The following is a 24,413-nucleotide window of genomic DNA, read 5'->3' as shown; positions in this document are numbered from 1 at the left end:
GAGGCCAGTAGAGACTTGTAGACCTGGGAAATCCCATGAGGTGGAGTTTGGAATAATAGTGTGTGGTGGCAGTGTGGAGCCCAGTTAGGCTGTGCCTGCAGCAGGCACCCACGTGCCCTGGCACTGGAAGCTCTTTTGTGAGGTGTGATACGGTCAGAAACCCAGAACTGTAGGTGCCTTTTTAATCCTTAGGAGGTAGACACCATTATCATCCCGGTAGAAAGAGGAAGACACAGCTTAGTGAAACACTTCTGGTTCATAACCTTGGAAATGGGAAGGCAGGATTTATATAAACGTGCGTTACTACTTATTTTAGAAATTGAAATTATGTATTGTTTTGTGATCTTTTCATCTGTATTTCCTTATATCCTTTAGCTGTGTTGGTGGGGGAGGGATTTGAAGGCGTAGTGTTGTACCTGGACACTGTGCAGACAAGTTCAAGAAAGATACAGTGTATGGGGGAGTCCGGCCCGTGGTGCCTCCTTCTCCTTATTCTGCATTTTCTTTGTGGAGTGGGGGGGGGGTCCCTGGGACCAGGGAGCAGCAGAGCAGTTTCAGAAAGGGGGTGGGGAGGCTGAAACAGTGCTTGTTTCAGGGAGGAGTTGGTTGGGTTTAAGTTGATTTGTTTGGGATGGGAGGAGGCATAGGAAGTTTACATTTAATCTGGTAAATTCTCAATTTAAAGCCAGCAGGTGTATTCCCTTGCTTTTAGTCACCTATTAAGGACTCAGGCCCGCGTCTCCAGATTCCACAAAGAAAGCAGATTTGTCGGGAGGCTCCGCAGAAGTGGGGTTCAGTAGATCCTGGTGGCAGAAGGTGTATGGCTGACGGCAGATCGGAAGTGCTCCAGGGAGGCAGGGAGGAGGTCTCGGTGCTCAGTGAGCTCAGGTCACGGCCGTCCGAGGGTCCCATGCAGACGGTGTGCAGGCAGAGTCAAGGAGGGCTCTCATTTATTTATTTATTTATTTGACAGGCAGAGTAGACAGTGAGAGAAGAGACAGAGAGAAAGGTCTTCCTTTGCCGTTGGTTCACCCTCCAATGGCCGCCGCGGCCGGCGCGCTGTGGCCCGCGCTCCGTGTTGATCCGATGGCAGGAGCCAGGTACTTATCCTGGTCTCCCATGGGGTGCAGGGCCCAAGCACTTGGGCCATCCTCCACTGCACTCCCTGGGCACAGCAGAGAGCTGGCCTGGAAGAGGGGCAACCGGGACAGAATCTGGCGCCCCGACCGGGACTAGAACTTGGTGTGCCGGTGCCGCTAGGCGGAGGATTAGCCTATTGAGCCACGGCGCTGGCTGTTTATTTATTTATTTATTTATTTTTGACCGGCAGAGTTAGACAGTGAGAGAGAGAGACAGAGAGAAAGCTCTTCCTTTGCCATTGGTTCATCCCCTAAATGGCTGCTATGGCCAGCGCGTTGCACCGATCCGAAGCCAGGAGCCAGGTGCTTCCTCCTGGTCTCCCATGCAAGTGCAAGGCCCACGCACTTGGGCCATCCTCCACTGCCTTCCTGGGCCACAGCAGAGAGCTGGACTGGAAGAGGAGCAACCGGGACAGAATCCAGAGCCCCAACCGGGGCTAGAACCCGGGGTGCCGGCACCGCAGGCCGAGGACTCTTATTTAGTCTTGACGTTGGGAAATGGTGAGTGGCACTGCTAGCTAAAATGAGGAAGTTAGGGGGGCAGATTTTCCTTTTTTATTTTATTTTTGTTTCTTTGAATGCTAAAGTGGCCATGACAGCTTAGATGACATAACTGTTGTCTTGTGTGTCATAGCGAAGGTATGGTTATAAATTTGGGGAAATGGAATGGTCTCGTAGCAGTTACATGTACAGGAACTGATCCTGAGAGAGTTGGTCGGCAGGGGAGAGGCGTCAGCCCGGGGCTCACTTTGAGTGGAGAGGGAAAAGGAGACCGGTGGGAAACAGAACACCGTGAGGTCACAGAACCAGAGGACGTGGGCGCTGTGCGAGGTCGACGGGGCGGGCTGCAGCACCCCTCCGCCAGCAGGGAGCATGGGCGGCATCCACGCTGGGTAGCTGTGTATGCGGGAAACTAAGACTGTTTGCTCAACGGCGAAAGAGACCGTGGTGTACTTCAGCTTGGAAATGGCAGCAAGGCCACACGAAGGCAGCCGAGCAGTGAACAGAGCCCTGTCTTACCTGAGGGGTGGGAGGTGGAATGTTTGTGGGGTTCAGGGAGCATGAGGAGGGGGAAGGTGACGCAGCTGCAGGAGCTTGCACAGCCTGGTGTTTCCAGTCACTGACCTAGGGGTGAGACACAGCCCCCTTCCCCCACGCCAAGGACACCTGCAGAGCAGACACTGTCCTGGATACAGGTGTGTTGGCACCTGTGTTCTTCCAGAGGTGGACGCATGGACACACACCCTGTCCATTTGCTCTGCTCAAATGTGAACCAGTCGTTTGACCACTGAGCTGACCACATTCCCTTCCTTTGAACCTGGGTGTTATCTTAGAAACGGCCTTGACCTTGCATGGGGCAGAAGTGGCTTCCTGCAGTCTCCCTGGGGTTACAGCCCAGGGTGCTGGTGAGCAGGAAGCTGTCCAGGGACACTGAGGCCACTCTGCTGGGCAGGACGTGCACGGGGCCGCGTGAGGAACCCCCACCCGGCTCCTGACACGTGGATCCAAGCCACAGATTCCGTGGACAGAGTGCATGCATGATTGTTTCATGCTATGCTTTGGAGCTAGTTGTTACCCAGCTGTGGCGCTGAGGCAGACGCCTGGTCCAGGAAAGGCGGGAAGCCGGTGCAGCTGCAGCCCACACCCTTGGTCGGCACTGGCAGGTCCTGGGAAGCAGCGTCCCCGATGGCACTCTGCTCCCCTGTTGCTTCCAGACCGAGTTAGAGAATGTTGTGGTTTCCATCACCTGTAGCCTGGAAGCTGGGCAGGATGCTGCGCTTCCACGTGGAATAGGTTAAAAGTTGTCTATAAGATACTCAACTGGGGATCAGCGTCGAACTGACTTCAAAAAAACAAAGTGTGTAGTCCTGCCAGCGGCATTTTACTTATAAGGAATGGGGGGCTGTGGTTTTGAAAGTTTGGATGACTGTGTTTTTTTCCCCAAAGATGTGGGCTGTGTTCTCATTTCCTGTGGACCCTGGAGGATGCGGGGCAGTGCAAGAACACCGTGGGCCCCGTCACTCTGAGGGGCTGTGGAGTGGACGGCCGGGAACACCTCACCTCCGGCCTTAACCAGCTCCGTGCTCTTGCCGCCGGAGGTCTGCTCGTGTGGGACAAGACTAACTTTGGAAGCACACGGGGCAGGCACCAGAGCACCCGCTTGATTCTCGCCAGAGTGACCGTCTGTCCAGCAAGGGCCTGAAAAAGGCCAGTGTGGCTCCTGGGGAGGTGACTGGCGAGTTTTCGGTGAGGTGGTGCCTACCAGGGTTCCCAGAACCGCTGGTGTGCAGGCTGTTGTTTGCCAAGAAACTTGCTGAGCTGGAGAGCTGCGAGAATTTATACCTGCTGGCTCACGGAGCACCCTGAGAGTCAGACTCAGGCATTCCTGTCACGTCAGTAGGGAGAAAACCCAGAAAGAGCTAAACCGAGCTCTGCAGAATAAAGAGGCAGTGTCTTGGGATTTAAAAACCTTTTTGGAGATGACAGACAAAAGGGATCTCTGTTGGTTCAGGAGTCCCAGCTGCAGCTGCCGTGTGAGGAGGCGCTTGCAGGGCCGGCTGTGTTGTGTGTGTCTGCGGCAGTGCCCAGCCAGGCAACACTGGAGATGGCCACTTGTGTTAGAGCCCACTCAGATCTTCACAGCCCACGCTGGAGACGGCCACTTGTGTTAGAGCCCACTCGGGTCTCCGCAGCGCACGCTGGAGACGGCCACTTGCGTTAGAACCCACTCGGGTCTCCGCAGCCCACGCTGGAGACGGCCACTTGCGTTAGAGCCCACTCGGGTCTCCGCAGCCCACGCTGGAGACGGCCACTTGCGTTAGAGCCCACTCGGGTCTCCGCAGCGCACGCTGGAGACGGCCGCTTGCGTTAGAGCCCACTCGGGTCTCCGCAGCCCACGCTGGAGACGGCCGCTTGCGTTAGAGCCCACTCGGGTCTCCGCAGCCCACGCTGGAGACGGCCGCTTGCGTTAGAGCCCACTCGGGTCTCCGCAGCCCACGCTGGAGACGGCCGCTTGCGTTAGAGCCCACTCGGGTCTCCGCAGCCCACGCTGGAGACGGCCGCTTGCGTTAGAGCCCACTCGGGTCTCCGCAGCCCACGCTGGAGACGGCCGCTTGCGTTAGAGCCCACTCGGGTCTCCGCAGCCCACGCTGGAGACGGCCGCTTGCGTTAGAGCCCACTCGGGTCTCCGCAGCCCACGCTGGAGACGGCCGCTTGCGTTAGAGCCCACTCGGGTCTCCGCAGCCCACGCTGGAGACGGCCGCTTGCGTTAGAGCCCACTCGGGTCTCCGCAGCCCACGCTGGAGACGGCCGCTTGCGTTAGAGCCCACTCGGGTCTCCGCAGCCCACGCTGGAGACGGCCGCTTGCGTTAGAGCCCACTCGGGTCTCCGCAGCCCACGCTGGAGACGGCCGCTTGCGTTAGAGCCCACTCGGGTCTCCGCAGCCCACGCTGGAGACGGCCGCTTGCGTTAGAGCCCACTCGGGTCTCCGCAGCCCACGCTGGAGACGGCCGCTTGCGTTAGAGCCCACTCGGGTCTCCGCAGCCCACGCTGGAGACGGCCGCTTGCGTTAGAGCCCACTCGGGTCTCCGCAGCCCACGCTGGAGACGGCCGCTTGCGTTAGAGCCCACTCGGGTCTCCGCAGCCCACGCTGGAGACGGCCGCTTGCGTTAGAGCCCACTCGGGTCTCCGCAGCCCACGCTGGAGACGGCCGCTTGCGTTAGAGCCCACTCGGGTCTCCGCAGCCCACGCTGGAGACGGCCACTTGTGTTAGAACCCACTCAGGTCTCCACAGCCGACACAGCTTACATGGCTCTGTTTCATGGAATGATTGACCTGGAACGCCAAGCTGTCCCAGCTCTTAGTTCCAGATGCTTCCAAGTGCTTCTGGACTGAGAGGGTTGTCTTACTGGTTAGTCCTCTATATTATTGGATATGTCGTGTGTGTGTGTGTGTGTGTATTTTAAGATTTATTTATTTATTTGAAAGGCAGAGGCAGAGAGAGAGGTCTTCCATCCACTGGTTCACTCCCCAGATTGCCACAACGGCCAGAGCCGAGCTGATCCGAAGCCAGGAGCCAGGAGCTTCTTCTGGGTCTCCCAAGGGGGTGCAGGGGCCCAAGAACTTGGGTCATCTGTTTCCCAGGCCATAGCAGAGAGCTGGATCAGAAGTGGAGCAGCCAGGACTCAAACCGGCGCCCATATGGGATGCTGGCACCGCAGGCAGTGGTTTTACCCATTAAGCCACAGCGCCGGCCCCGTGGTTCTTAAAACTACTGTGAAATCCAGGTTTGCAGGAAATTCTGATTGCCTGTCTGTGACTGATGTTGTTTTCTGCTCCCCAAGGCCATGCTCAGCTGAAGTGGTATCGGAAAGTCCACTAAGGGTCTGAGTGCTGCTCAGACGGGTTCTCTGGTGGTGGCTGGTCTGAGCCTCTCTGGCAGTCCCACCGCTGGGACTCCTGGAGACACCTGTGTGTCTGTGCTGCTCAAGGAGAACCGGAAGGGAGGCCTTGGGTGGAGCAGGCGCAGTGCTGCTGCATGGGCCCGTGGCATTTTTCTGACTCCTGCCATTTCTTTCACTTCTTCAGGCTTGTGCTTCCGCACGTGGGAGAGCCGCCTGCACGCACTTCCTCGCCCCATCCGGTGCCAGTGTCCTCGACCTTGCTGCTCTAGTGTGTCTGCGATCCTGACTTCCATGGTGGTGCTGAGGCTACGATTGCCTGGCTCCCCATGTTCGTGTCTGCGCTGCTGGTGGGGTGGCTGAGGTCCTAGGCCACGGCAGAATCGTAGAGCGCCGTCCTGTAGGCACAGTGAGGGAGAAAGCAGTTGGGTCCTGGAAGAATATCTTCCATCAAACAGCAGTGTTTTAGAGCTGTAACTTACACTAAAGTGCACCCTTCTGAGTGTGTGAGGGGGAATGAGCAGCGTGTGTGGTCAGCACCTACAGAGAAGACACAGGACAGACTCAGGCCCCTCGGGGTCCCCCGTCCCTTCTGGCTCACCCCGCCTGCCCAGCATCTGCCACCCAGCGATCTGTGTTCTGTTCCTGTGTTTTGCCTTTTCCAGACCATTGCAGTGCACAGCCCCCGGCGTCTGGCTTCTGTCCCCTCCCGTAATGCAGCTGGGGTGCCCTGTGCCCCTTTCTGCTGCTGCACGGTGTCCTATTGCAGGGACTTCTGGGAGCTCGGTTGCGCCTTTTGTCCAGTGCTGTGAAGAAGGAGGTCCGAGCTGCTTTCTGCATGAACAGCGCGTGCAGGTTTTGTGGGCGAGGTTTCCACGACGTCTCATCCTGGGAGTGTTGGCCTGACGCTCCATACGTTTGACTCGGAGCAGCAGCATGCCTTCCCGTGTGGCTGCCCTGTTCTGTGTCCCCACCAGTGATGCGCAGTTTTCTGCACACTGCGCTGTCGTGTGTGAAGGGTGTAGTGCCAGCCCCTGAGGGTCCGGCTTGCGTTTCCTGGTGGCTGGTGGTGTTGGGCATCTTTTCAGGTGCATGTTGGTCACGTGACTCTCTGGTGAAGTGACTTCAAAGCTTTTGCCCATTTTTTTAATGGGTATATTTTCTTACTAAATTGTGAGCTGTTTGCTTTTTAATATTCTAAGTGCAAGTTGTTAATCAGGTATGTAGTTTGTGATTGTTTTCTCTTAGTGTGAGAAAGTGAGAAGGTGCGCAGGGCATTTCTTCTGTGTTGTGGAATGAGATCGTTGTCAAAAGCACTCCTGCTCCTGAGTTGTGAGCTGAAACAGGATCTCATTTTTAAAGAATAACTAACAACCTAGATGCTTAGACTTGCCTCTCTCAAATCTCAAAGTCATCTAAAAAATACCTTGAGGGAGCCGGCACTGTGGTGTAGTGGGTAAAGCCATCGCCTGCAGTGCCAGCATCCCATATGGGCGCTGGTTTGAGTCCTGGCTGCTCCATTTCTGATCCAGCTCTCTGCTATGGCCTGGAAAGCGATAGAGGATGGCCCAAGGGCTTGGGCCTCTAAACCCATGTGGGAGACCTAGAGGAAGCTCCTGGCTCCTGGCTTCGGATCAGCGCAGCTCCGGCCGTTGTGGCCATTTGGGGAGTGAACCAGCAGATGGAAGACCTCTCTCTCTCTCTCTCTCTCTGCCCCTGCCCCTGCCTCTCTGTAACTTTACCTTTCAAATAAATAAATTAATCTTAAGATAAGCTTTTAAAAAGAAATCTTGGCGTGAACCCATCATGCCAGGAGAAACACCTCACCGTACTTTCACTGATGATAAAATCGGAGCTTTTTCTTTCAAGGGGAGATTTTGGAAAGCCTACACGAGCTACTGTGGTCTCACAGATCCCAGCACTTCAGCTTTTCTGATGAGATTGGGGGTGATGATGAGAATGATTTTGGTTATTGTGTAATGACATTGGCACTTGGAAGATCTGCTCTCAGGAAGCTGATACTGGCCTCCTGACAGTAAAAGGGTGTTATAGAGTCGTCCTTGGGTGAAGGACCCGTTCAACCTAGAAGACACCCCAGCAGATTGTAATGTGTGTGAATTCGAAAACTTCTTTGATGGTTTCAGGTTCCTCGTTGCAACTGAACTGAAGAAACTGGGCTTGTCTTGTGCTGGTATACTATAAAAAAAGAATGTGCACAGTTACCCACAGAGACAAAGTCCTCTTCCTTTACCCCTCTGCATGCGGGTTTGCGGCTGGATTCTTAGGTATTTCAGTCCAGCTGTGTGGCCGCCAGTTTCTAAGGAGAGTCACAGACTGTGAAGCATTGCTACTCTCCTCACTAATTTTTTTGTGTTTTGGAAATCTTTTTTATTAAAACATTATGGTTATGTGTAAGTTCTTTTTAATTTAATTGACAAACATTATTATTTTATTTTTAATTAATTGACAGTTAGCTTGAATTTCCAGTACGGTAAAAGGAGTCTGTGTAGCCCACTTCAGTGTGCTTCTGAGGGTGTCTGCGGTAATCCTGGACCAAGGACGCTCCCAGGCTGCCGCGTGGGATTTGGCTCAGGTGTCGCTGGGCGCCAATGGCCGAGGACGCCTGGCCTGGGCTTCAGTTTCTTTACAGAATCCAGCAGCTCTGCATTCTTTACACCAAGCTGTCATTGCAGGCGCCTCCTCAACTCTGCCCTCTGTTACCATAGGTGATACTTAATGGGAAGATGTGTAACTCTTCCCGAAACTGACCAGGTTTGGGATTTAAAAACATCTCAGATTAACATACTTGACCTGTGGAGCCCAAGCTGTGTGAGAGTTTCTCCCTCTACTCCTCCCACCCCCCGCTCCAAGAAAAGAAAGCTGTGGGGGCCTCTCACCCACCGGAGCCACTCGCACCAGATGGAAGGTGTGGGAATCAGCGGCTCCTTAGTTAATTTGGAAGATCACGTCTCAGAGGAAAGTTAATTTTGTCCACTTGATATTATAGCTGTTTAAATGATGGTTTTATGCTGGAATCGGCTGACAACACAACAGTGTACTTAGTTTTGACTGGTGTTTGAGGAGCCTCTGGGCAGGTGGCTGTGACGGGATTCGCGGTAGCTGGTTCACGGAGCACCACTTGTGACATCTCTGCTTCCCCTGCCCCTGCTACAGGGAGGTCCAGAAAGCAGTCAACACTGCCCAGGGCTTGTTTCAGAGATGGACGGAGCTCCTGCAGGACCCCTCCATAGCCACGAGGGAAGAGATCGACTGGACCACCAACGAGCTGAGGAACAACCTGCGCAGCATCGAGTGGGATCTGGAGGACCTGGACGAGACAATCAATATCCTTCTCTGTGGTCTGTGCCCTGGGCGGACGGCAGGTGTCTGCTCATGTTTGTGGGGCGTGGGTGTGACTGTGGACCAGAGTCGCGCTGGTGTTCAGGTCCCGACTCCACCGGGGGAAAGGGCACTACGATACTGGGAATGCAGTGTCAATGCCACAGGTGTGTGGGCTCTTCCTGCACACACCAAGCGGTTCTCCGGAAGATGACGCTGGCTGTCCGTGTTCAGCATCAGATCACACAGAGGGAGGGCTCAGCCCCATGAGACTGCCCCCTTCACTCGCAAGTCTTCCTTAAGTTGATCTGCTGGAGCTCTCAGAGAGCTTGGGGAACACTTTGCCTGCATTTACCCACTTGTTAGAAAGGGTGCAGGACAGCCAGGTGGAAGAGACACGCAGGGTGAGGTGCTTCTGTGCCCTGCCCTGCTGCACTGCCCTGTGGGACTGTGTGCCCAGCTCTCTGAACCCTGTCCTTTCAGGTTGTTATGGGAGCTTCACCAGACAGGCATAAGTGATGACATCATTGGCCATTGGTGACCTGTGATCAGCTCCCAGAGGCCAGGGAGGGGCGGGGCTAGAAATTCCAACTCTACACTCTACAACTCTTCCCTGGACGAGCAGCCTTATCCTGGGGCTGTCTGGAAGCTCTCAGCCTTCAGTCCTCTCATTAGCACAAAAGACTGACGTCCATGGGAGTGTCCCTTCCCTGGGTTTTAGGGGCCGTGTGGCTCTGGGCACAGTGGCCGACCTGTGTCTTCAATACAAAGTGGACATGGAGAGCTTAGATTGATGCTGTGTGCACAGTGAGCACCTAGCTATACAGACACTGGAATACACAGACCACTGTTGGTGATACTTAGGGGTCGAGAGAGGCTTCTGTAGCCTGTCTTGTGTAGTCGTGACAGCAGTGTCACTGAATGCTGAATTTAGGGAATGCAGATCTGTTTTGCTAATCCGTGTGTGGATGTGCAGCTGATCTGACTGACAGAGCTGTGAAAGCTGAATTATAAATGGCCTTTTTTTTCCAACTGGAAATTCCGTTTATCCAGAACTTTAGATGGGAGATAAGCCAGCTGGGTGCTCTCGGATCCGATTTGTCTCCTTTTGTCAGGACCACTCCGTGTGAGCACAGGTTCACGGGCAGCTGCTGTGTGCAGTGTGTGATGCAGTGACCTTGGGTGCCTGTTACATGGCTGAGTGTGCTCCTGAAAAGTAGTGATGCAGTGCATGAGGAAGTGAGACAGGGTTGGGGAAGATAAAGAAGTTAGGAGGAAGGGGGCAGGAGTTCCAGTGATAGCTCCCTGTTCATTCCGCAGGTGCCGGGTGCGGCATCTTGTCTGCTACTGAGATTAGACTAATAAAGCAGTGAATTCGAGGTGAGGGGGGACGGATATTAACTACTAATAGCAAGAAATGCAGAGAACCAGAGTGATGGAGTAGGACCAGGCCAGGGGCGAAGGGCAGGGCTGCTCTGGAGAGGCCTAGAGCTTTTGAGGCTGGGGAGTTGGGTTGACATCTTGGTTTGGAATGGCAGTTGAAACATGCTTCAAAGGCTGTTGTGGGAAAAGTGAGAAGTCCAAAAAGGACGGGTAGAAGTGTCGGCCAGCATCAGGAGAGCCCGTCTGCGGAAGGGCGGCCTCGGGCTGTGCCGCGTCCAGGCATAGGCTGCTTCTCCGTGGCATCACCTCTGGGGCAGAGGAGGTTTGACCACACCTGTCTCGAGAACATTAGACCACAGTTAGCTTGCATGGGAGAGGTTCTGGGGTTTAGCGGGATGCTGTCCGACAGGCTTTGCAGAGGAAATTTCTTTGCCTTGACTTTTTGACCTACGCATAGTTGAAGCAAATCCTAGAAAATTCAACCTTGATGCTACTGAACTGAGTGTAAGAAAAGCCTTCATCACAAGCACTCGGCAAGTTGTCAGGGTAAGAAGTACAACCCTGCCGCGTCCCCTTGTGAGCTGGGAGCAATCTTCCCCCATGCAGTTCCTCTGGGTGAACGAGAAGATCCTTATTTTTTGTATGCTGGGCTCATTTCTTAGTGCAAGCAGCAAGGCAGCAAAATACCAGCTCCGGCGGCTACTGAGTGTTGCCCTGCTTGTCCCTGGCCCTGGCTCCCCCGGAGCAGCTGTCTGGCTGCCTTGTTTCTTAGTGCCCTGTTTCTGGACAAAAGGAGGAATTACCACTGTAGAAGCTGTGCCTTTCCTTAACTGATTTGGGAATCGCTTTGCGTTTTGAAGGCTTTGCTGGGTGTGGGTGCAGCCTCCTCAGCCCGTGCTGTTGACATTTCACGTGCAACCCTGTGGCAGCCCGTAGAGGACTGCCCAGATAAGCATCTATCGGAGTACAAAAAATGGTGCCAGTGAGCAGATCTGTAGTCCCCAGATGTTCACAGTGTGCATTATTTAGAAATCTAAGAGCACGTATCTCGTAAGTAACTTCTGTGTCTCTCAGATGTGCTCTGTATTTTGAAACTGTGCGGCTGAGCTCTGAGATTAGCATAACTAGGTGGAAAGGCGCCAGCTGCCTAACACACGAACTAGAAAGCAGCTTCCTCGAATGAGAGCCTCGGCTGGTGTTTGCCAAAGGCTTTATTTTTAAAATTTAATGTATTTTTATTTGAGAGAGACAGAGACAGGCAGACCAAGAGAGGTCTCCCACCTGCTGGTCCACTCCCCAGATGCTGCAACACCTGGGGCTGGGCCAGGCCGGAGCCAGGAGCCCAGAACTCAGTCCTGGTCTCCCATGTGGGTGATGGGACACGGGTATTGGGGCTGTCCCTGAAGCTGACCAGTGCACACCACAGGAAGCTGGCACTGGGAGCAGCGCCCCTTCTCGAACCCAGGCACTGTGGGATGGGACGCAGTCTCCCCGAGAGGCATCTTCACTGGTGCACCCTACCTTGCCCTGCCAGAGTTTCCATCAGGTGATCTCCTTCTGAAGCTGTTTCAAATTCGGATTATCACTGAACTTCATACAGTCTTGTTCTGTCGGTAGCTGCCTGTCTAAACAACCAACCTCAGGTTGCACTGGTGCAGAGTTGAATGTTGGCTTTGAGCCCGTCCAAAATGCTGCTCTTATAGGAAGCTCCCCCAGCTATTTTTGTATAAATATTGTTGACTTTTTTCCTTTTTTGTAATAGGTTTTTAAGGACTCTAAATATTTAAGTGGTGCCTTGCAGTACAGTGTCTAGATTTGCAGTGGTGCTTATGGATGATGCAAAGTGAAACTCAGGAGTCAGTGTGTTGGTTGGTATAATTGGAAGTGAAATCAAAATTCTTTTTTGTTTTATTTGAAAGGAAGATATACAGAGAGAGGAGGAGAGAGAGATCTTTCATCTGCTGGTTCACTCCCTAAGTGCTGCAATGGCTGGGTCTGGGCCAGCCCAAAGCCAGGAGCAGCTTCTGGGTCTCCCATGTGGGTGCAGGGACCCAAGAACTTACACCATCTTCTGCTGCTTTCCCAGGCCATAGACAAGAGCTGGATTGGAAGTGGAGCAGCCAGGACTCGAACCTGTGCCTATAAGGGACACTGGTGCTGCAGATGGTGACTTAACCTTCTGTGCCACAGCGCTGGCCTCAAAGTACACTTTGTAATAGCTGAAAAGCTTTGCAAAGTATGTTCTTAGAAAGAAGTGTTACAAATATCTTTCTGGGGTTCAGATGTGAGCCATACTCAGCTGGTGATGTAACTGAATTTTTAGTCATTCTTGTTATAATTTGTCACTGTTTGGGGAAGCTGTTAGTATTTGCCAGTGGTGGACTAGCCCTAACCAAGCTAGTTAATCTTAATAAAAGCTCATTGAAAGCCTTATAAAACAGAAGGATGGTGCTGGCGCTGTGGTGTAGTGGGTAAAGCCACCACCTGCAGTGCTGGCATCCCATATAGGCTTTGGTTCAAGTCCCAGCTGCTCCACTTCTGATCCAGCTCTCTGCAATGGCCTGGAAAAGCAGTAGAAGATGGCCCAAGTACTTGGGCCCCTGCACCTGCGTGGGAGACCCAGAAGAAGCTCCTGACTCCTGGCTTCAGATCGACACAGTTCCGACCCTTGCGGCCAACTGGAGAGTGAACCAGTGGATGGAGGACCTCTCCCTCCCCCTCCTCCCCTCTCCCTCTCCTCCTCCCCCCCTCCTCCCCCTCCCCCTCCCCCTCCCCCTCCCCCTTCCCCTTCCCCCTCCCTCCTCCCTCTCTCTCCCTCTCTCCCTCCCCATCTGCCTCTCTGTGGCTCTGCCTTTCAAATAAATAAATAAATCTTAAAAAAAAAATAAAGAGTAGGAAATTGTAATGATACTAACCTGACAACAGATTAAAATAAGTCCCACTGTGTTTTACTTCACTATTACCACATTCAAGTAGAAAGTCACGTACAGGATATCTGCGTTCTGGGTTCAGGAAGCTGGCAGACGGGACCTTGTTGAGGTGAGGAGTTTGTGCATCAGAGTTGATGTAGTCCTGTGTTACCATAAGCGGCTGCCTCAACTTCGTGTGCCCCAGAATTGCGAGTTACCCTGGTGTCAGAGGAGCAGCCTGGGCCCGTCACCCCTTCTCGCAGGCGGAGAGAGAGACAGCAGTGTTTTCTGGCTGAGAAGCTCTTTGCTCTGTTGTCCTGGGTGCCCTTCTTCAGCCTGTGTGCTGTGCGTTGCCCTCGACCTTTGATGTGTGCAGCTCTTAACGTTGTGCTCAAGTTCTTTCCTAGAACAGCAGAGACTCCAGTGTTTGTGTAAAACTCTTGATAATTTTGGGGTTCCACATCTGGACGTCTATGAGATTCACAATGAAGTTGTGACTGTAGGAGCGTCCCAGCAGTGGGTGCTGTGGGAACGTCCCAGCAGTGGGTGCTATGGGAGGGTCCCAGCAGTGGGTGTGCTGTGGGAGTGTCCCAGCAGTGGGTGTTGTGGGAGGGTCCCAGCAGTGGGTGCTGTGGGAGCGTCCCAGCAGTGGGTGTGCTGTGGGAGGGTCCCAGCAGTGGGTGTTGTGGGAGGGTCCCAGTAGTGGGTGTGCTGTGGGAGCGTCCCAGCAGTGGGTGTACTGTGGGAGCGTCCCAGGAGTGGGTGTTGTGGGAGGGTCCCAGCAGTGGGTGTTGTGGGAGGATCCCAGCAGTGGGTGTTGTGGGAACGTCCCAGCAGTGGGTGTTGTGGGAGGGTCCCAGCAGTGGGTGTTGTGGGAGGGTCCCAGCAGTGGGTGTTGTGGGAGGGTCCCAGCAGTGGGTGTGTTGTGGGAGGGTCCCAGCAGTGGGTGTGCTGTGGGAGGGTCCCAGCAGTGGGTGCTGTGGGAGGGTCCCAGCAGTGGGTGCTGTGGGAACGTCCCAGCAGTGGGTGCTGTGGGAGGGTCCCAGCAGTGGGTGTGCTGTGGGAGTGTCCCAGCAGTGGGTGTTGTGGGAGGGTCCCAGCAGTGGGTGTTGTGGGAGGGTCCCAGCAGTGGGTGTGCTGTGGGAGGGTCCCAGCAGTGGGTGTGCTGTGGGAGCGTCCCAGCAGTGGGTGTGCTGTGGGAGCGTCCCAGGAGTGGGTGTTGTGGGAGGGTCCCAGCAGTGGGTGTGCTGTGGGAGGGTCCCAGCAGTGGGTGTTGTGGGAGGGTCCCAGCAGTGGGTGTGCTGTAGGAGCATCCCAGCAGTGGGTGTTGTGGGAGCGTCCCAGCAGTGGGTGTGTTGTGGGAGCGTCCCAGCAGTGGGTGTGCTGTGGGAGCGTCCCAGCAGTGGGTGTGCTGTGGGAGGGTCCCAGCAGTGGGTGTGCTGTGGGAGGGTCCCAGCAGTGGGTGTGCTGTGGGAGCGTCCCAGCAGTGGGTGTACTGTGGGAGCGTCCCAGGAGTGGGTGTGCTGTGGGAGGGTCCCAGCAGTGGGTGTTGTGGGAGGGTCCCAGCAGTGGGTGCTGTGGGAGTGTCCCAGCAGTGGGTGTGTTGTGGGAGCGTCCCAGCAGTGGGTGTGCTGTGGGAGGGTCCCAGCAGTGGGTGTTGTGGGAGGGTCCCAGCAGTGGGTGTGCTGTGGGAAGGTCCCAGCAGTGGGTGTTGTGGGAGCGTCCCAGCAGTGGGTGCTGTGGGAGCGTCCCAGCAGTGGGTGTGCTGTAGGAGCATCCCAGCAGTGGGTGTTGTGGGAGGGTCCCAGCAGTGGGTGTGTTGTGGGAGCGTCCCAGCAGTGGGTGTGCTGTGGGAGCGTCCCAGCAGTGGGTGTGCTGTGGGAGCGTCCCAGCAGTGGGTGTTGTGGGAGGGTCCCAGCAGTGGGTGTTGTGGGAACGTCCCAGCAGTGGGTGTTGTGGGAGGGTCCCAGCAGTGGGTGTGCTGTGGGAGTGTCCCAGCAGTGGGTGCTGTGGGAGGGTCCCAGCAGTGGGTGTTGTGGGAGGGTCCCAGCAGTGGGTGCTGTGGGAGTGTCCCAGCAGTGGGTGTGTTGTGGGAGCGTCCCAGCAGTGGGTGTGCTGTGGGAGCGTCCCAGCAGTGGGTGTTGTGGGAGGGTCCCAGCAGTGGGTGTGCTGTGGGAGGGTCCCAGCAGTGGGTGTTGTGGGAGCGTTCCAGCAGTGGGTGTGCTGTGGGAGGGTACCAGCAGTGGGTGTTGTGGGAGCGTCCCAGGAGTGGGTGTGCTGTGGGAGCGTCCCAGCAGTGGGTGTGCTGTGGGAGCGTCCCAGCAGTGGGTGTGCTGTGGGAGCGTCCCAGCAGTGGGTGTTGTGGGAGCGTCCCAGCAGTGGGTGTGTTGTGGGAACGTCCCAGCAGTGGGTGCTGTGGGAGTGTCCCAGCAGTGGGTGTGCTGTAGGAGCATCCCAGCAGTGGGTGTTGTGGGATGGTCCCAGCAGTGGGTGTGTTGTGGGAGGGTCCCAGGAGTGGGTGTTGTGGGAGGGTCCCAGCAGTGGGTGTTGTGGGAGGGTCCCAGCAGTGGGTGTTGTGGGAATGTCCCAGCAGTGGGTGTTGTGGGAGGGTCCCAGCAGTGGGTGTGCTGTGGGAGTGTCCCAGCAGTGGGTGTGCTGTGGGAATGTCCCAGCAGTGGGTGTTGTGGGAGCGTCCCAGCAGTGGGTGTTGTGGGAGGGTCCCAGCAGTGGGTGTGCTGTGGGAGCGTCCCAGCAGTGGGTGTGCTGTGGGAGCATCCCAGCAGTGGGTGTTGTGGGAGCGTCCCAGGAGTGGGTGTGTTGTGGGAGGGTCCCAGGAGTGGGTGTTGTGGGAACGTCCCAGCAGTGGGTGTGCTGTGGGAGGGTCCCAGGAGTGGGTGTTGTGGGAACGTCCCAGCAGTGGGTGTTGTGGGAGGGTCCCAGCAGTGGGTGCTGTGGGAGGGTCCCAGCAGTGGGTGTTGTGGGAGGGTCCCAGCAGTGGGTGTTGTGGGAGCGTCCCAGCAGTGGGTGTGCTGTGGGAGCGTCCCAGCAGTGGGTGTGCTGTGGGAGCGTCCCAGCAGTGGGTGCTGTGGGAGTGTCCCAGCAGTGGGTGTGCTGTGGGAGCATCCCAGCAGTGGGTGCTGTGGGAGTGTCCCAGCAGTGGGTGTGCTGTGGGAGCATCCCAGCAGTGGGTGCTGTGGGAACGTCCCAGCAGTGGGTGCTGTGGGAGGGTCCCAGCAGTGGGTGTTGTGGGAGCGTCCCAGCAGTGGGTGTTGTGGGAGGGTCCCAGCAGTGGGTGTGCTGTAGGAGCATCCCAGCAGTGGGTGTTGTGGGAGCGTCCCAGCAGTGGGTGTGTTGTGGGAGCGTCCCAGCAGTGGGTGTGCTGTGGGAGCGTCCCAGCAGTGGGTGTGCTGTGGGAGGGTCCCAGCAGTGGGTGTGCTGTGGGAGGGTCCCAGCAGTGGGTGTGCTGTGGGAGCGTCCCAGCAGTGGGTGTACTGTGGGAGCGTCCCAGGAGTGGGTGTGCTGTGGGAGGGTCCCAGCAGTGGGTGTTGTGGGAGGGTCCCAGCAGTGGGTGCTGTGGGAGTGTCCCAGCAGTGGGTGTGTTGTGGGAGCGTCCCAGCAGTGGGTGTGCTGTGGGAGGGTCCCAGCAGTGGGTGTTGTGGGAGGGTCCCAGCAGTGGGTGTGCTGTGGGAAGGTCCCAGCAGTGGGTGTTGTGGGAGCGTCCCAGCAGTGGGTGCTGTGGGAGCGTCCCAGCAGTGGGTGTGCTGTAGGAGCATCCCAGCAGTGGGTGTTGTGGGAGGGTCCCAGCAGTGGGTGTGTTGTGGGAGCGTCCCAGCAGTGGGTGTGCTGTGGGAGCGTCCCAGCAGTGGGTGTGCTGTGGGAGCGTCCCAGCAGTGGGTGTTGTGGGAGGGTCCCAGCAGTGGGTGTTGTGGGAACGTCCCAGCAGTGGGTGTTGTGGGAGGGTCCCAGCAGTGGGTGTGCTGTGGGAGTGTCCCAGCAGTGGGTGCTGTGGGAGGGTCCCAGCAGTGGGTGTTGTGGGAGGGTCCCAGCAGTGGGTGCTGTGGGAGTGTCCCAGCAGTGGGTGTGTTGTGGGAGCGTCCCAGCAGTGGGTGTGCTGTGGGAGCGTCCCAGCAGTGGGTGTTGTGGGAGGGTCCCAGCAGTGGGTGTGCTGTGGGAGGGTCCCAGCAGTGGGTGTTGTGGGAGCGTTCCAGCAGTGGGTGTGCTGTGGGAGGGTACCAGCAGTGGGTGTTGTGGGAGCGTCCCAGGAGTGGGTGTGCTGTGGGAGCGTCCCAGCAGTGGGTGTGCTGTGGGAGCGTCCCAGCAGTGGGTGTGCTGTGGGAGCGTCCCAGCAGTGGGTGTTGTGGGAGCGTCCCAGCAGTGGGTGTGTTGTGGGAACGTCCCAGCAGTGGGTGCTGTGGGAGTGTCCCAGCAGTGGGTGTGCTGTAGGAGCATCCCAGCAGTGGGTGTTGTGGGATGGTCCCAGCAGTGGGTGTGTTGTGGGAGGGTCCCAGGAGTGGGTGTTGTGGGAGGGTCCCAGCAGTGGGTGTTGTGGGAGGGTCCCAGCAGTGGGTGTTGTGGGAATGTCCCAGCAGTGGGTGTTGTGGGAGGGTCCCAGCAGTGGGTGTGCTGTGGGAGTGTCCCAGCAGTGGGTGTGCTGTGGGAATGTCCCAGCAGTGGGTGTTGTGGGAGCGTCCCAGCAGTGGGTGTTGTGGGAGGGTCCCAGCAGTGGGTGTGCTGTGGGAGCGTCCCAGCAGTGGGTGTGCTGTGGGAGCATCCCAGCAGTGGGTGTTGTGGGAGCGTCCCAGGAGTGGGTGTGTTGTGGGAGGGTCCCAGGAGTGGGTGTTGTGGGAACGTCCCAGCAGTGGGTGTGCTGTGGGAGGGTCCCAGGAGTGGGTGTTGTGGGAACGTCCCAGCAGTGGGTGTTGTGGGAGGGTCCCAGCAGTGGGTGCTGTGGGAGGGTCCCAGCAGTGGGTGTTGTGGGAGGGTCCCAGCAGTGGGTGTTGTGGGAGCGTCCCAGCAGTGGGTGTGCTGTGGGAGCGTCCCAGCAGTGGGTGTGCTGTGGGAGCGTCCCAGCAGTGGGTGCTGTGGGAGTGTCCCAGCAGTGGGTGTGCTGTGGGAGCATCCCAGCAGTGGGTGCTGTGGGAGTGTCCCAGCAGTGGGTGTGCTGTGGGAGCATCCCAGCAGTGGGTGCTGTGGGAACGTCCCAGCAGTGGGTGCTGTGGGAGGGTCCCAGCAGTGGGTGTTGTGGGAGCGTCCCAGCAGTGGGTGTGCTGTGGGAGCGTCCCAGCAGTGGGTGTGCTGTGGGAGCGTCCCAGCAGTGGGTGTGCTGTGGGAGCGTCCCAGCAGTGGGTGTGCTGTGGGAGCGTCCCAGCAGTGGGTGTGCTGTGGGAGCGTCCCAGCAGTGGGTGTGTTGTGGGAGCGTCCCAGCAGTGGGTGTGCTGTGGGAGCATCCCAGCAGTGGGTGCTGTGGGAGTGTCCCAGCAGTGGGTGTTGTGGGAGGGTCCCAGCAGTGGGTGTGCTGCGGGAGTTTCCCAGCATGGCTGTGCCTCCTGCTTCCTGCGGGTGTGGACTCAGAATGCCTGGGTCAGTGCCTTGCTCTGAGGATTTGGGGAATGATCCCGTAGATGGGAGTTTGCTTTCTCTTCCTGTGGGTCTGTCTCTCTCGATCTCTCTGCCTTTCTAATTAAAAAAAGAAAGAATTAGAAAAGAACTAAGTGTGGGAAGCAGGGCCCGGCTCCCACAACATGGCGCTGAGGGGGAGTAAGCAAGTTCTACACAGCCGCTTCGGCTGCTTCATCAGTTTGACTAACGAGCTGCAGGGGCTGACCCAACCTCTGATTGGAGGAAAGCGGCATGCTCAGCACAGGCAGCAGAGCACGGATTGGTGGAAGAGGACTATAAAAGGGGACTCAGCTGCACTTACTACTGTCTCCCGGCTGGTGCAGAGTTCGGGGGGTGGTTGGTTGGAGAGTCGGTTGGAGAGTTCGCTGGGGAGCTCGTTATTTCGTTCTTCTTTCCCTGTTCTTGCGTTGCTGTAGAAGAAACCTACAGCAAGGGAAAAACAGCGTCCGGCCCGGTGCTGCTCCGACAACTAAGAGTTTAAACAGTAGATTCAGAAACAGTTTTTTTCAACATTTAAAAAATTTTGTAATTGCATTTAAGGTTTAGTCTATGAGAATGGAATTAGTGCTGTCCCTGAGTTGCACTGGCCTGTGCAGGGCTCACAGGACAACCCATGGGGCCGTGGTGTTTGCTGTGTGAGTTCTCACTGGCTGCTGTTAGCCAAGCTTTTGTGCCATCTCAGTCCCCATGGCGACCCCCGTGTACAGAAGAAAGGACACTTCCACACGTGGAGTAATTTTCCCAATCTTGCATATCTTCTGAAAGGCACGGCCAAGTCTTTTTTTTTTTTTTTTTTTTTGAGAATGGGAAATGGGATTTCCATCCTGTTTCTTTGTTTCTTTCTTTTTTCTTCTTTTTTTTTTTTTTAAAGATTTTATTTATTTGAGAGTTAGAGTTACAGACAGTGAGAGGTAGAGACAGAGAGAAAGGTCTTCCATCTGCTGGTTCACTCCCCAAATGGCCACAATGGCCAGAGTTGTGCCGATCCGAAGCCAGGAGCCAGGAGCTTCTTCCCAGTCTCCTACACAGGTGCAGGGGCCCAAGTACTTGGGCCATCTTCTACTGCTTTCCCAGGCCACAGCAGAGAGCTGGATCAGAAGTGGAGCAGCTTGTACTAGAACCAGCACCCATATTGGATGCTGGCCCGCATGTGGAGGATTAACCTACTGCGTCAGGCCCCGTAATTAAGTCTTTTTTTTTTTTTATTTTTTATTTTTTATTTTTTTTATTTTTGACAGGCAGAGTGGACAGTGAGAGAGAGAGACAGAGAGAGAAAGGTCTTCCTTTTGCCGTTGGATCACCCTCCAATGGCCGCCGCTGCAGCCGGCGCACCGCGCTGATCCGATGGCAGGAGCCAGGATCCAGGTGCTTTTCCTGGTCTCCCATGGGGTGCAGGGCCCAAGCACCTGGGCCATCCTCCACTGCACTCCCTGGCCATAGCAGAGAGCTGGCCTGGAAGAAGGGCAACCGGGACAGAATCCGGCGCCCCGACCGGGACTAGAACCCGGTGTGCCAGCGCCGCAAGGTGGAGGATTAGCCTATTGAGCCACGGCGCCGGCCTTGTAATTAAGTCTTGAACCAAGATCTTTAAAAAGAAAAAAAAATTCTATTCAAATACTACTCCAAATCATTGACTTTCATTAATTTTTTGTTGTTGTTATTTGAAAGGCAGAGAGAGGGGATGAGAGAGAGCTCCCATCCTCTGGCTTACTCCCCAGTGCCCACTACGGCCAGATCTGGGCCAAGCCAAAGCCAGCAGCCTGGCACTCAATCCAGGTCTCTCTTGGGGGTAGCTGGGACCCAGCTCCTTGAACGATGATCTGCTGCCTCCCAGGGTGCACATTCTAGCAGGAAGCTGGAATCAGAGGCAGAGCTGGGACAAACCCCGGCACCTTGACATGGGACGCAGGCGTCCTAGCCAGCACTGCGCCGAAGACCTGGGTTATCTGACAGGCGTTACGATTTATTTAATCATTGTCCTACCAGGAGATATTTTGGTTACTTTTACTTTTTGATCATTCCAGGGACTGTCGGCACAGCCTAGATACTGGTGTGATTACAAAGAGTTCAGTGAGAACACACATCTTAAATACTGGTTATTGTTTTCACAGTGTCCTGAGAAAAGACCTCATCAGTTAGTTTCTGGTGCATCTCTGAGTACCTTCACTGCCACACCGAGTGCTCACTGTCGCTCACGTTTCTGGTCTGAGCGGGAAAGTGTCTGTTGGCTGCACTTCTCTGATTATCAGTGAGCTGCCAGTGTTTCGTCGTTGGTGCTTAGTGTGTGGTGAATTGTCTGGCTTCGTCATACGCACCTGTGCCAGTCACCTGTTTAGATATGCCAGCGGCTGGCGCCTTGGCTCACTAGGCTAATCCTCCGCCTTGTGGCGCCGGCACACCGGGTTCTAGTCCTGGTCGGGGCGCTGGATTCTGTCCCGGTTGCCCCTCTTCCAGGCCAGCTCTCTGCTGTGGCCAGGGAGTGCAGTGAAGGATGGCCCAAGTGCTTGGGCCCTGCACCCCATGGGAGACCAGGAGAAGCACCTGGCTCCTGCCATCGGATCAGCGTGGTGCGCCGGCTGCAGTGCGCCAGCCGCGGTGACCATTGGAGGGTGAACCAACGGCAAAGAAGACCTTTCTCTCTGTCTCTCTCACTGTCCACTCTGCCTGTCAATTAAAAAAAAAAAATATGCCAGCATCTCTCTTCGTGTCGGTAATAACGCTGGGATCGTACACCTTTGCATGTCTGTTTTAGTGTTTGTTTTCTACTGTTCCCTTGAAATAAAGGCCTATCAGTGGAATAACTGGGTCCAGACAGTGAAAGTCTTGCGGCATGTACTATGGGAATTTATTTTCAAAGGCTTGGTTCAGTTTGCCACCCACTGGTATGAAACAGCAGCAGCGCAGAGAAAGGCGCTGGCCGTGGCGTGCGGCTCGGTGACCCCGCAGGCGCTGCCAGCACTGGAGCCCCTTGCTCTCCCTCAGGTTGCAGCCTGCACCCTCGCTAACCCTAACCCTGACTGCCGAGAGACACGTTCTCTAGAGGCCAGAACGTCGATACGGGTACTCTGCAGGTAGTGGCCTTCAAAAGGAGAACACTGAGCAGTGCGTCCTGTGTGCCTTAGGAAGCGCGGCTCCCCGGGGCCTGGCTCAGGCACTGCCGTGCACGGTATCGCGGGTGACAGCGGCGTCGTTTTAACCTTGGTGGTCAGGAAGGCTCCTGCAGCCTAGAGAGCAGCCGCACACGGCATCACCAGAGCCTCTTGGCGCACCGCAGGGCGTGCGTTTGCCCCCAGGGGCCTGGCTTGTGTCACTCGCTGCTAGGTCTGGCGCCTCTGCTCAGCAGGTGCATGTGTGCCTCCCGTGAGAACCCGAGGTGGCCGGCACTCAGCTGCCACAGTAGCAAGCATGAAGGCCCTGACGCTGTCTGCCCCACACTGTCATGGTCAGGGTCTTAGAAGCAGCTTCTGAAAGTCTGAATTCCTTAGTGTTGGGCTGTGTAAGTTGGTCTGTGGCCAACAGGAAATCCTGAGGTATTTCGACAGGCCTCTCCCTTCAGTCGTGTTGTAGCCGCATTGTACTTGGGTATGTTGGGTTGTGGGTAATACAGCGCTACCTTCACCTTGCGTAGTGGACCCATCCTTCCTCTTTCCATACAAGGTGGTTCGGTGCGCTCTGGAAATCCCTTCTGCTGTTGGCAGTAGTCTCAGTGCAGGAATCCGATGCGGGAGCAGGGTCAGGGTGGCTGGTGGGGAATGTGCTCTGCACGGGGTGCCTGGCTGCACCGTGTGTGGTGCGGACAGCCTGGGCCTGGGCACAGCGTCTGCACCATCCTGAGAGCCTACTGGGGTCTCCGCAGCCTGAAGGCAGACCTTGCGAGAATGCAGGGGTGCCGTGTGAGTGCTCGGCCGCCTTAAAGGCTGATCCTTCTCTCTGCCTCCTCTCAGAAGGTTTTTTGCTTTAAGAGACAAAAGTAGACCATGTGTGTTTGGGTAGCCCGTGGGATGGTAGTCCCCGTTGTCTAAGGTGTTTCCGCTTGTTCTGTCGTAGGACATGAAGGATCAGATGTCGGCTTCTTCTGTGCAGGCGTTGGCTGAAAGAAGGAACAGACAGGTGAGGGAACAGCGGGCACACGTCCGTCAGCACACACACCGACACTGGGCTCCACAGTGCTGACCGCAGGCCCGTGTGGGCTGGAGGAACGGGCTCTGCGGTCACGGTGGGTTCTGCCCAGGCGGCACTTACCTGACGGGGGCAGGGATTGGACAGCTGAGGATTTAAATTGCAGTAAAGACATTGGAGAAACCTTCAGTGTGTGTGAAATTCACTGTCTCTTCATTTTAAGTATTTTTTTTAAGTTACACACTTGAGTGTTTGTTAGTAATTCCTTTTTAATTATTAAACTAGTCCTTTGAAAAAACATATATTCAAGTTTATACTTGAATTTAGACTGTGATTTGATTTAGATACATTTTGTGGGGTAGAATTTGTTTTTGCTTGTCGTGAAACTATTAAGTGATTTTTGTTCAGAGATGGTTTTCATGAATTCTTTGGATAACTGTTGCAAAGAATAAGAAAAACTATATGAAAAGTATTATTGTCTTCAAATGACTTCGCTTAACTTCATGCTATCCTAATTCTAGAAAGCTACTAAGAGTTCATTTAGTAGCCACTTAACTTGAGAAGTCAGCTCACTAGTTTTATAACTAACAGTCACTAGGTTTTTTTTTTTTTTTTAAGATTGATTTATTTATTTGAAAGGCAGAGTTACAGAGTGAGAAGGAGAGACATAGAGAAAGATCTTCCATCTACTGGTTCACTCCCCAAATGGCCACAACAACTTCATCCAGGTCTCCCACACGGGTTCCGGGGCCCAAGCACTTGGGCCATCTTCCAGTGCTTTCCCAGGCCATAGCAGAGAGCTGGGTTGGAAGTGGAGCAGCCGGGACTCAAACTGGCACCCACATGGCATGCTGGCATCACAGGCGGCGGCTTAATCATACCAGTGGCCCCCAGGAACCAAGGGTTTTTAAGATAAAAGCTTGCTTTACACCTGTGGATGTTTATTGAGCCACTTAATTTGGAAACAAGTGTTGTAAAAGCTTGAAGAAGGGAAGAATTCTACAAATGTCACCTAAGTTCATTTTCCAGTTTCCTTTCCCTGAACTTCATTGTCCAAGTCTTTGCTGTTCTCCTTACCTATCTCCCTTGCTCTCCTTCTGAACAGTGCAGCTAGGAAAAGCCGCTAGCTAGGCCAAGCCCGTTCCACCCGGCTCCCACTCTTGCAAGGAGCTGTGGACGGCCACAGCTGTCTGGGTCTGGAGTTAGAGTTCCATTTGCACTTGAGCTTGTAAGTGCCTGTGGTCATTTGCAGTGAGGTCGAGACACTCTTCTCTGAATGCGAGGGCCTGTTCTCTAGGTAGCAGAGCTGAGCCCACAGACACAAAGAGCTGCTTGTATATTGTGTCCCTCCCAAGTGTGCTTTAGGCCATGAGGGAAGTGTTGCAGTCTCATTTCCAGGGAGTAGCAGGGCCAGCCTCGCTCTGGTGCCCACGCAGGCATCACTGTGCAGACCTTTCTCTGACTCCTGCTGTCAGCTGATGAACATGGAGCAAGCTGCTTCAGAG

The 24,413-nt window shown here is 55.5% G+C and overlaps 1 protein-coding gene across 4 annotated transcripts in view; it reads left to right on the top strand.

The window, feature by feature from the left end:
• Nucleotides 1–24,413, top strand: part of STX6 (syntaxin 6) — a 61,177-nt gene that overhangs the window by 3,724 nt on the left and 33,040 nt on the right. For all 4 annotated transcript variants that reach the window (XR_011381803.1, XM_051841021.2, XM_051841019.2 and 1 more), the window contains exons 2-4: nucleotides 8,714–8,883; nucleotides 10,713–10,807; nucleotides 22,837–22,899. Coding sequence is in view for 3 of the 4 variants with exons in the window: in XM_051841021.2 (XP_051696981.1) it covers nucleotides 8,714–8,883; nucleotides 10,713–10,807; nucleotides 22,837–22,899 (328 nt within the window). In the remaining variant the exon portion in view is untranslated. The remainder of the gene's footprint in view (nucleotides 1–8,713; nucleotides 8,884–10,712; nucleotides 10,808–22,836; nucleotides 22,900–24,413) is intronic.

The sequence above is a fragment of the Oryctolagus cuniculus genome, chromosome 13 (assembly GCF_964237555.1).
Source record: "Oryctolagus cuniculus chromosome 13, mOryCun1.1, whole genome shotgun sequence".
Classification (NCBI taxonomy): Eukaryota; Metazoa; Chordata; class Mammalia; order Lagomorpha; family Leporidae; genus Oryctolagus; species Oryctolagus cuniculus.
This window is presented reverse-complemented; position numbering and strand designations above follow the sequence as displayed.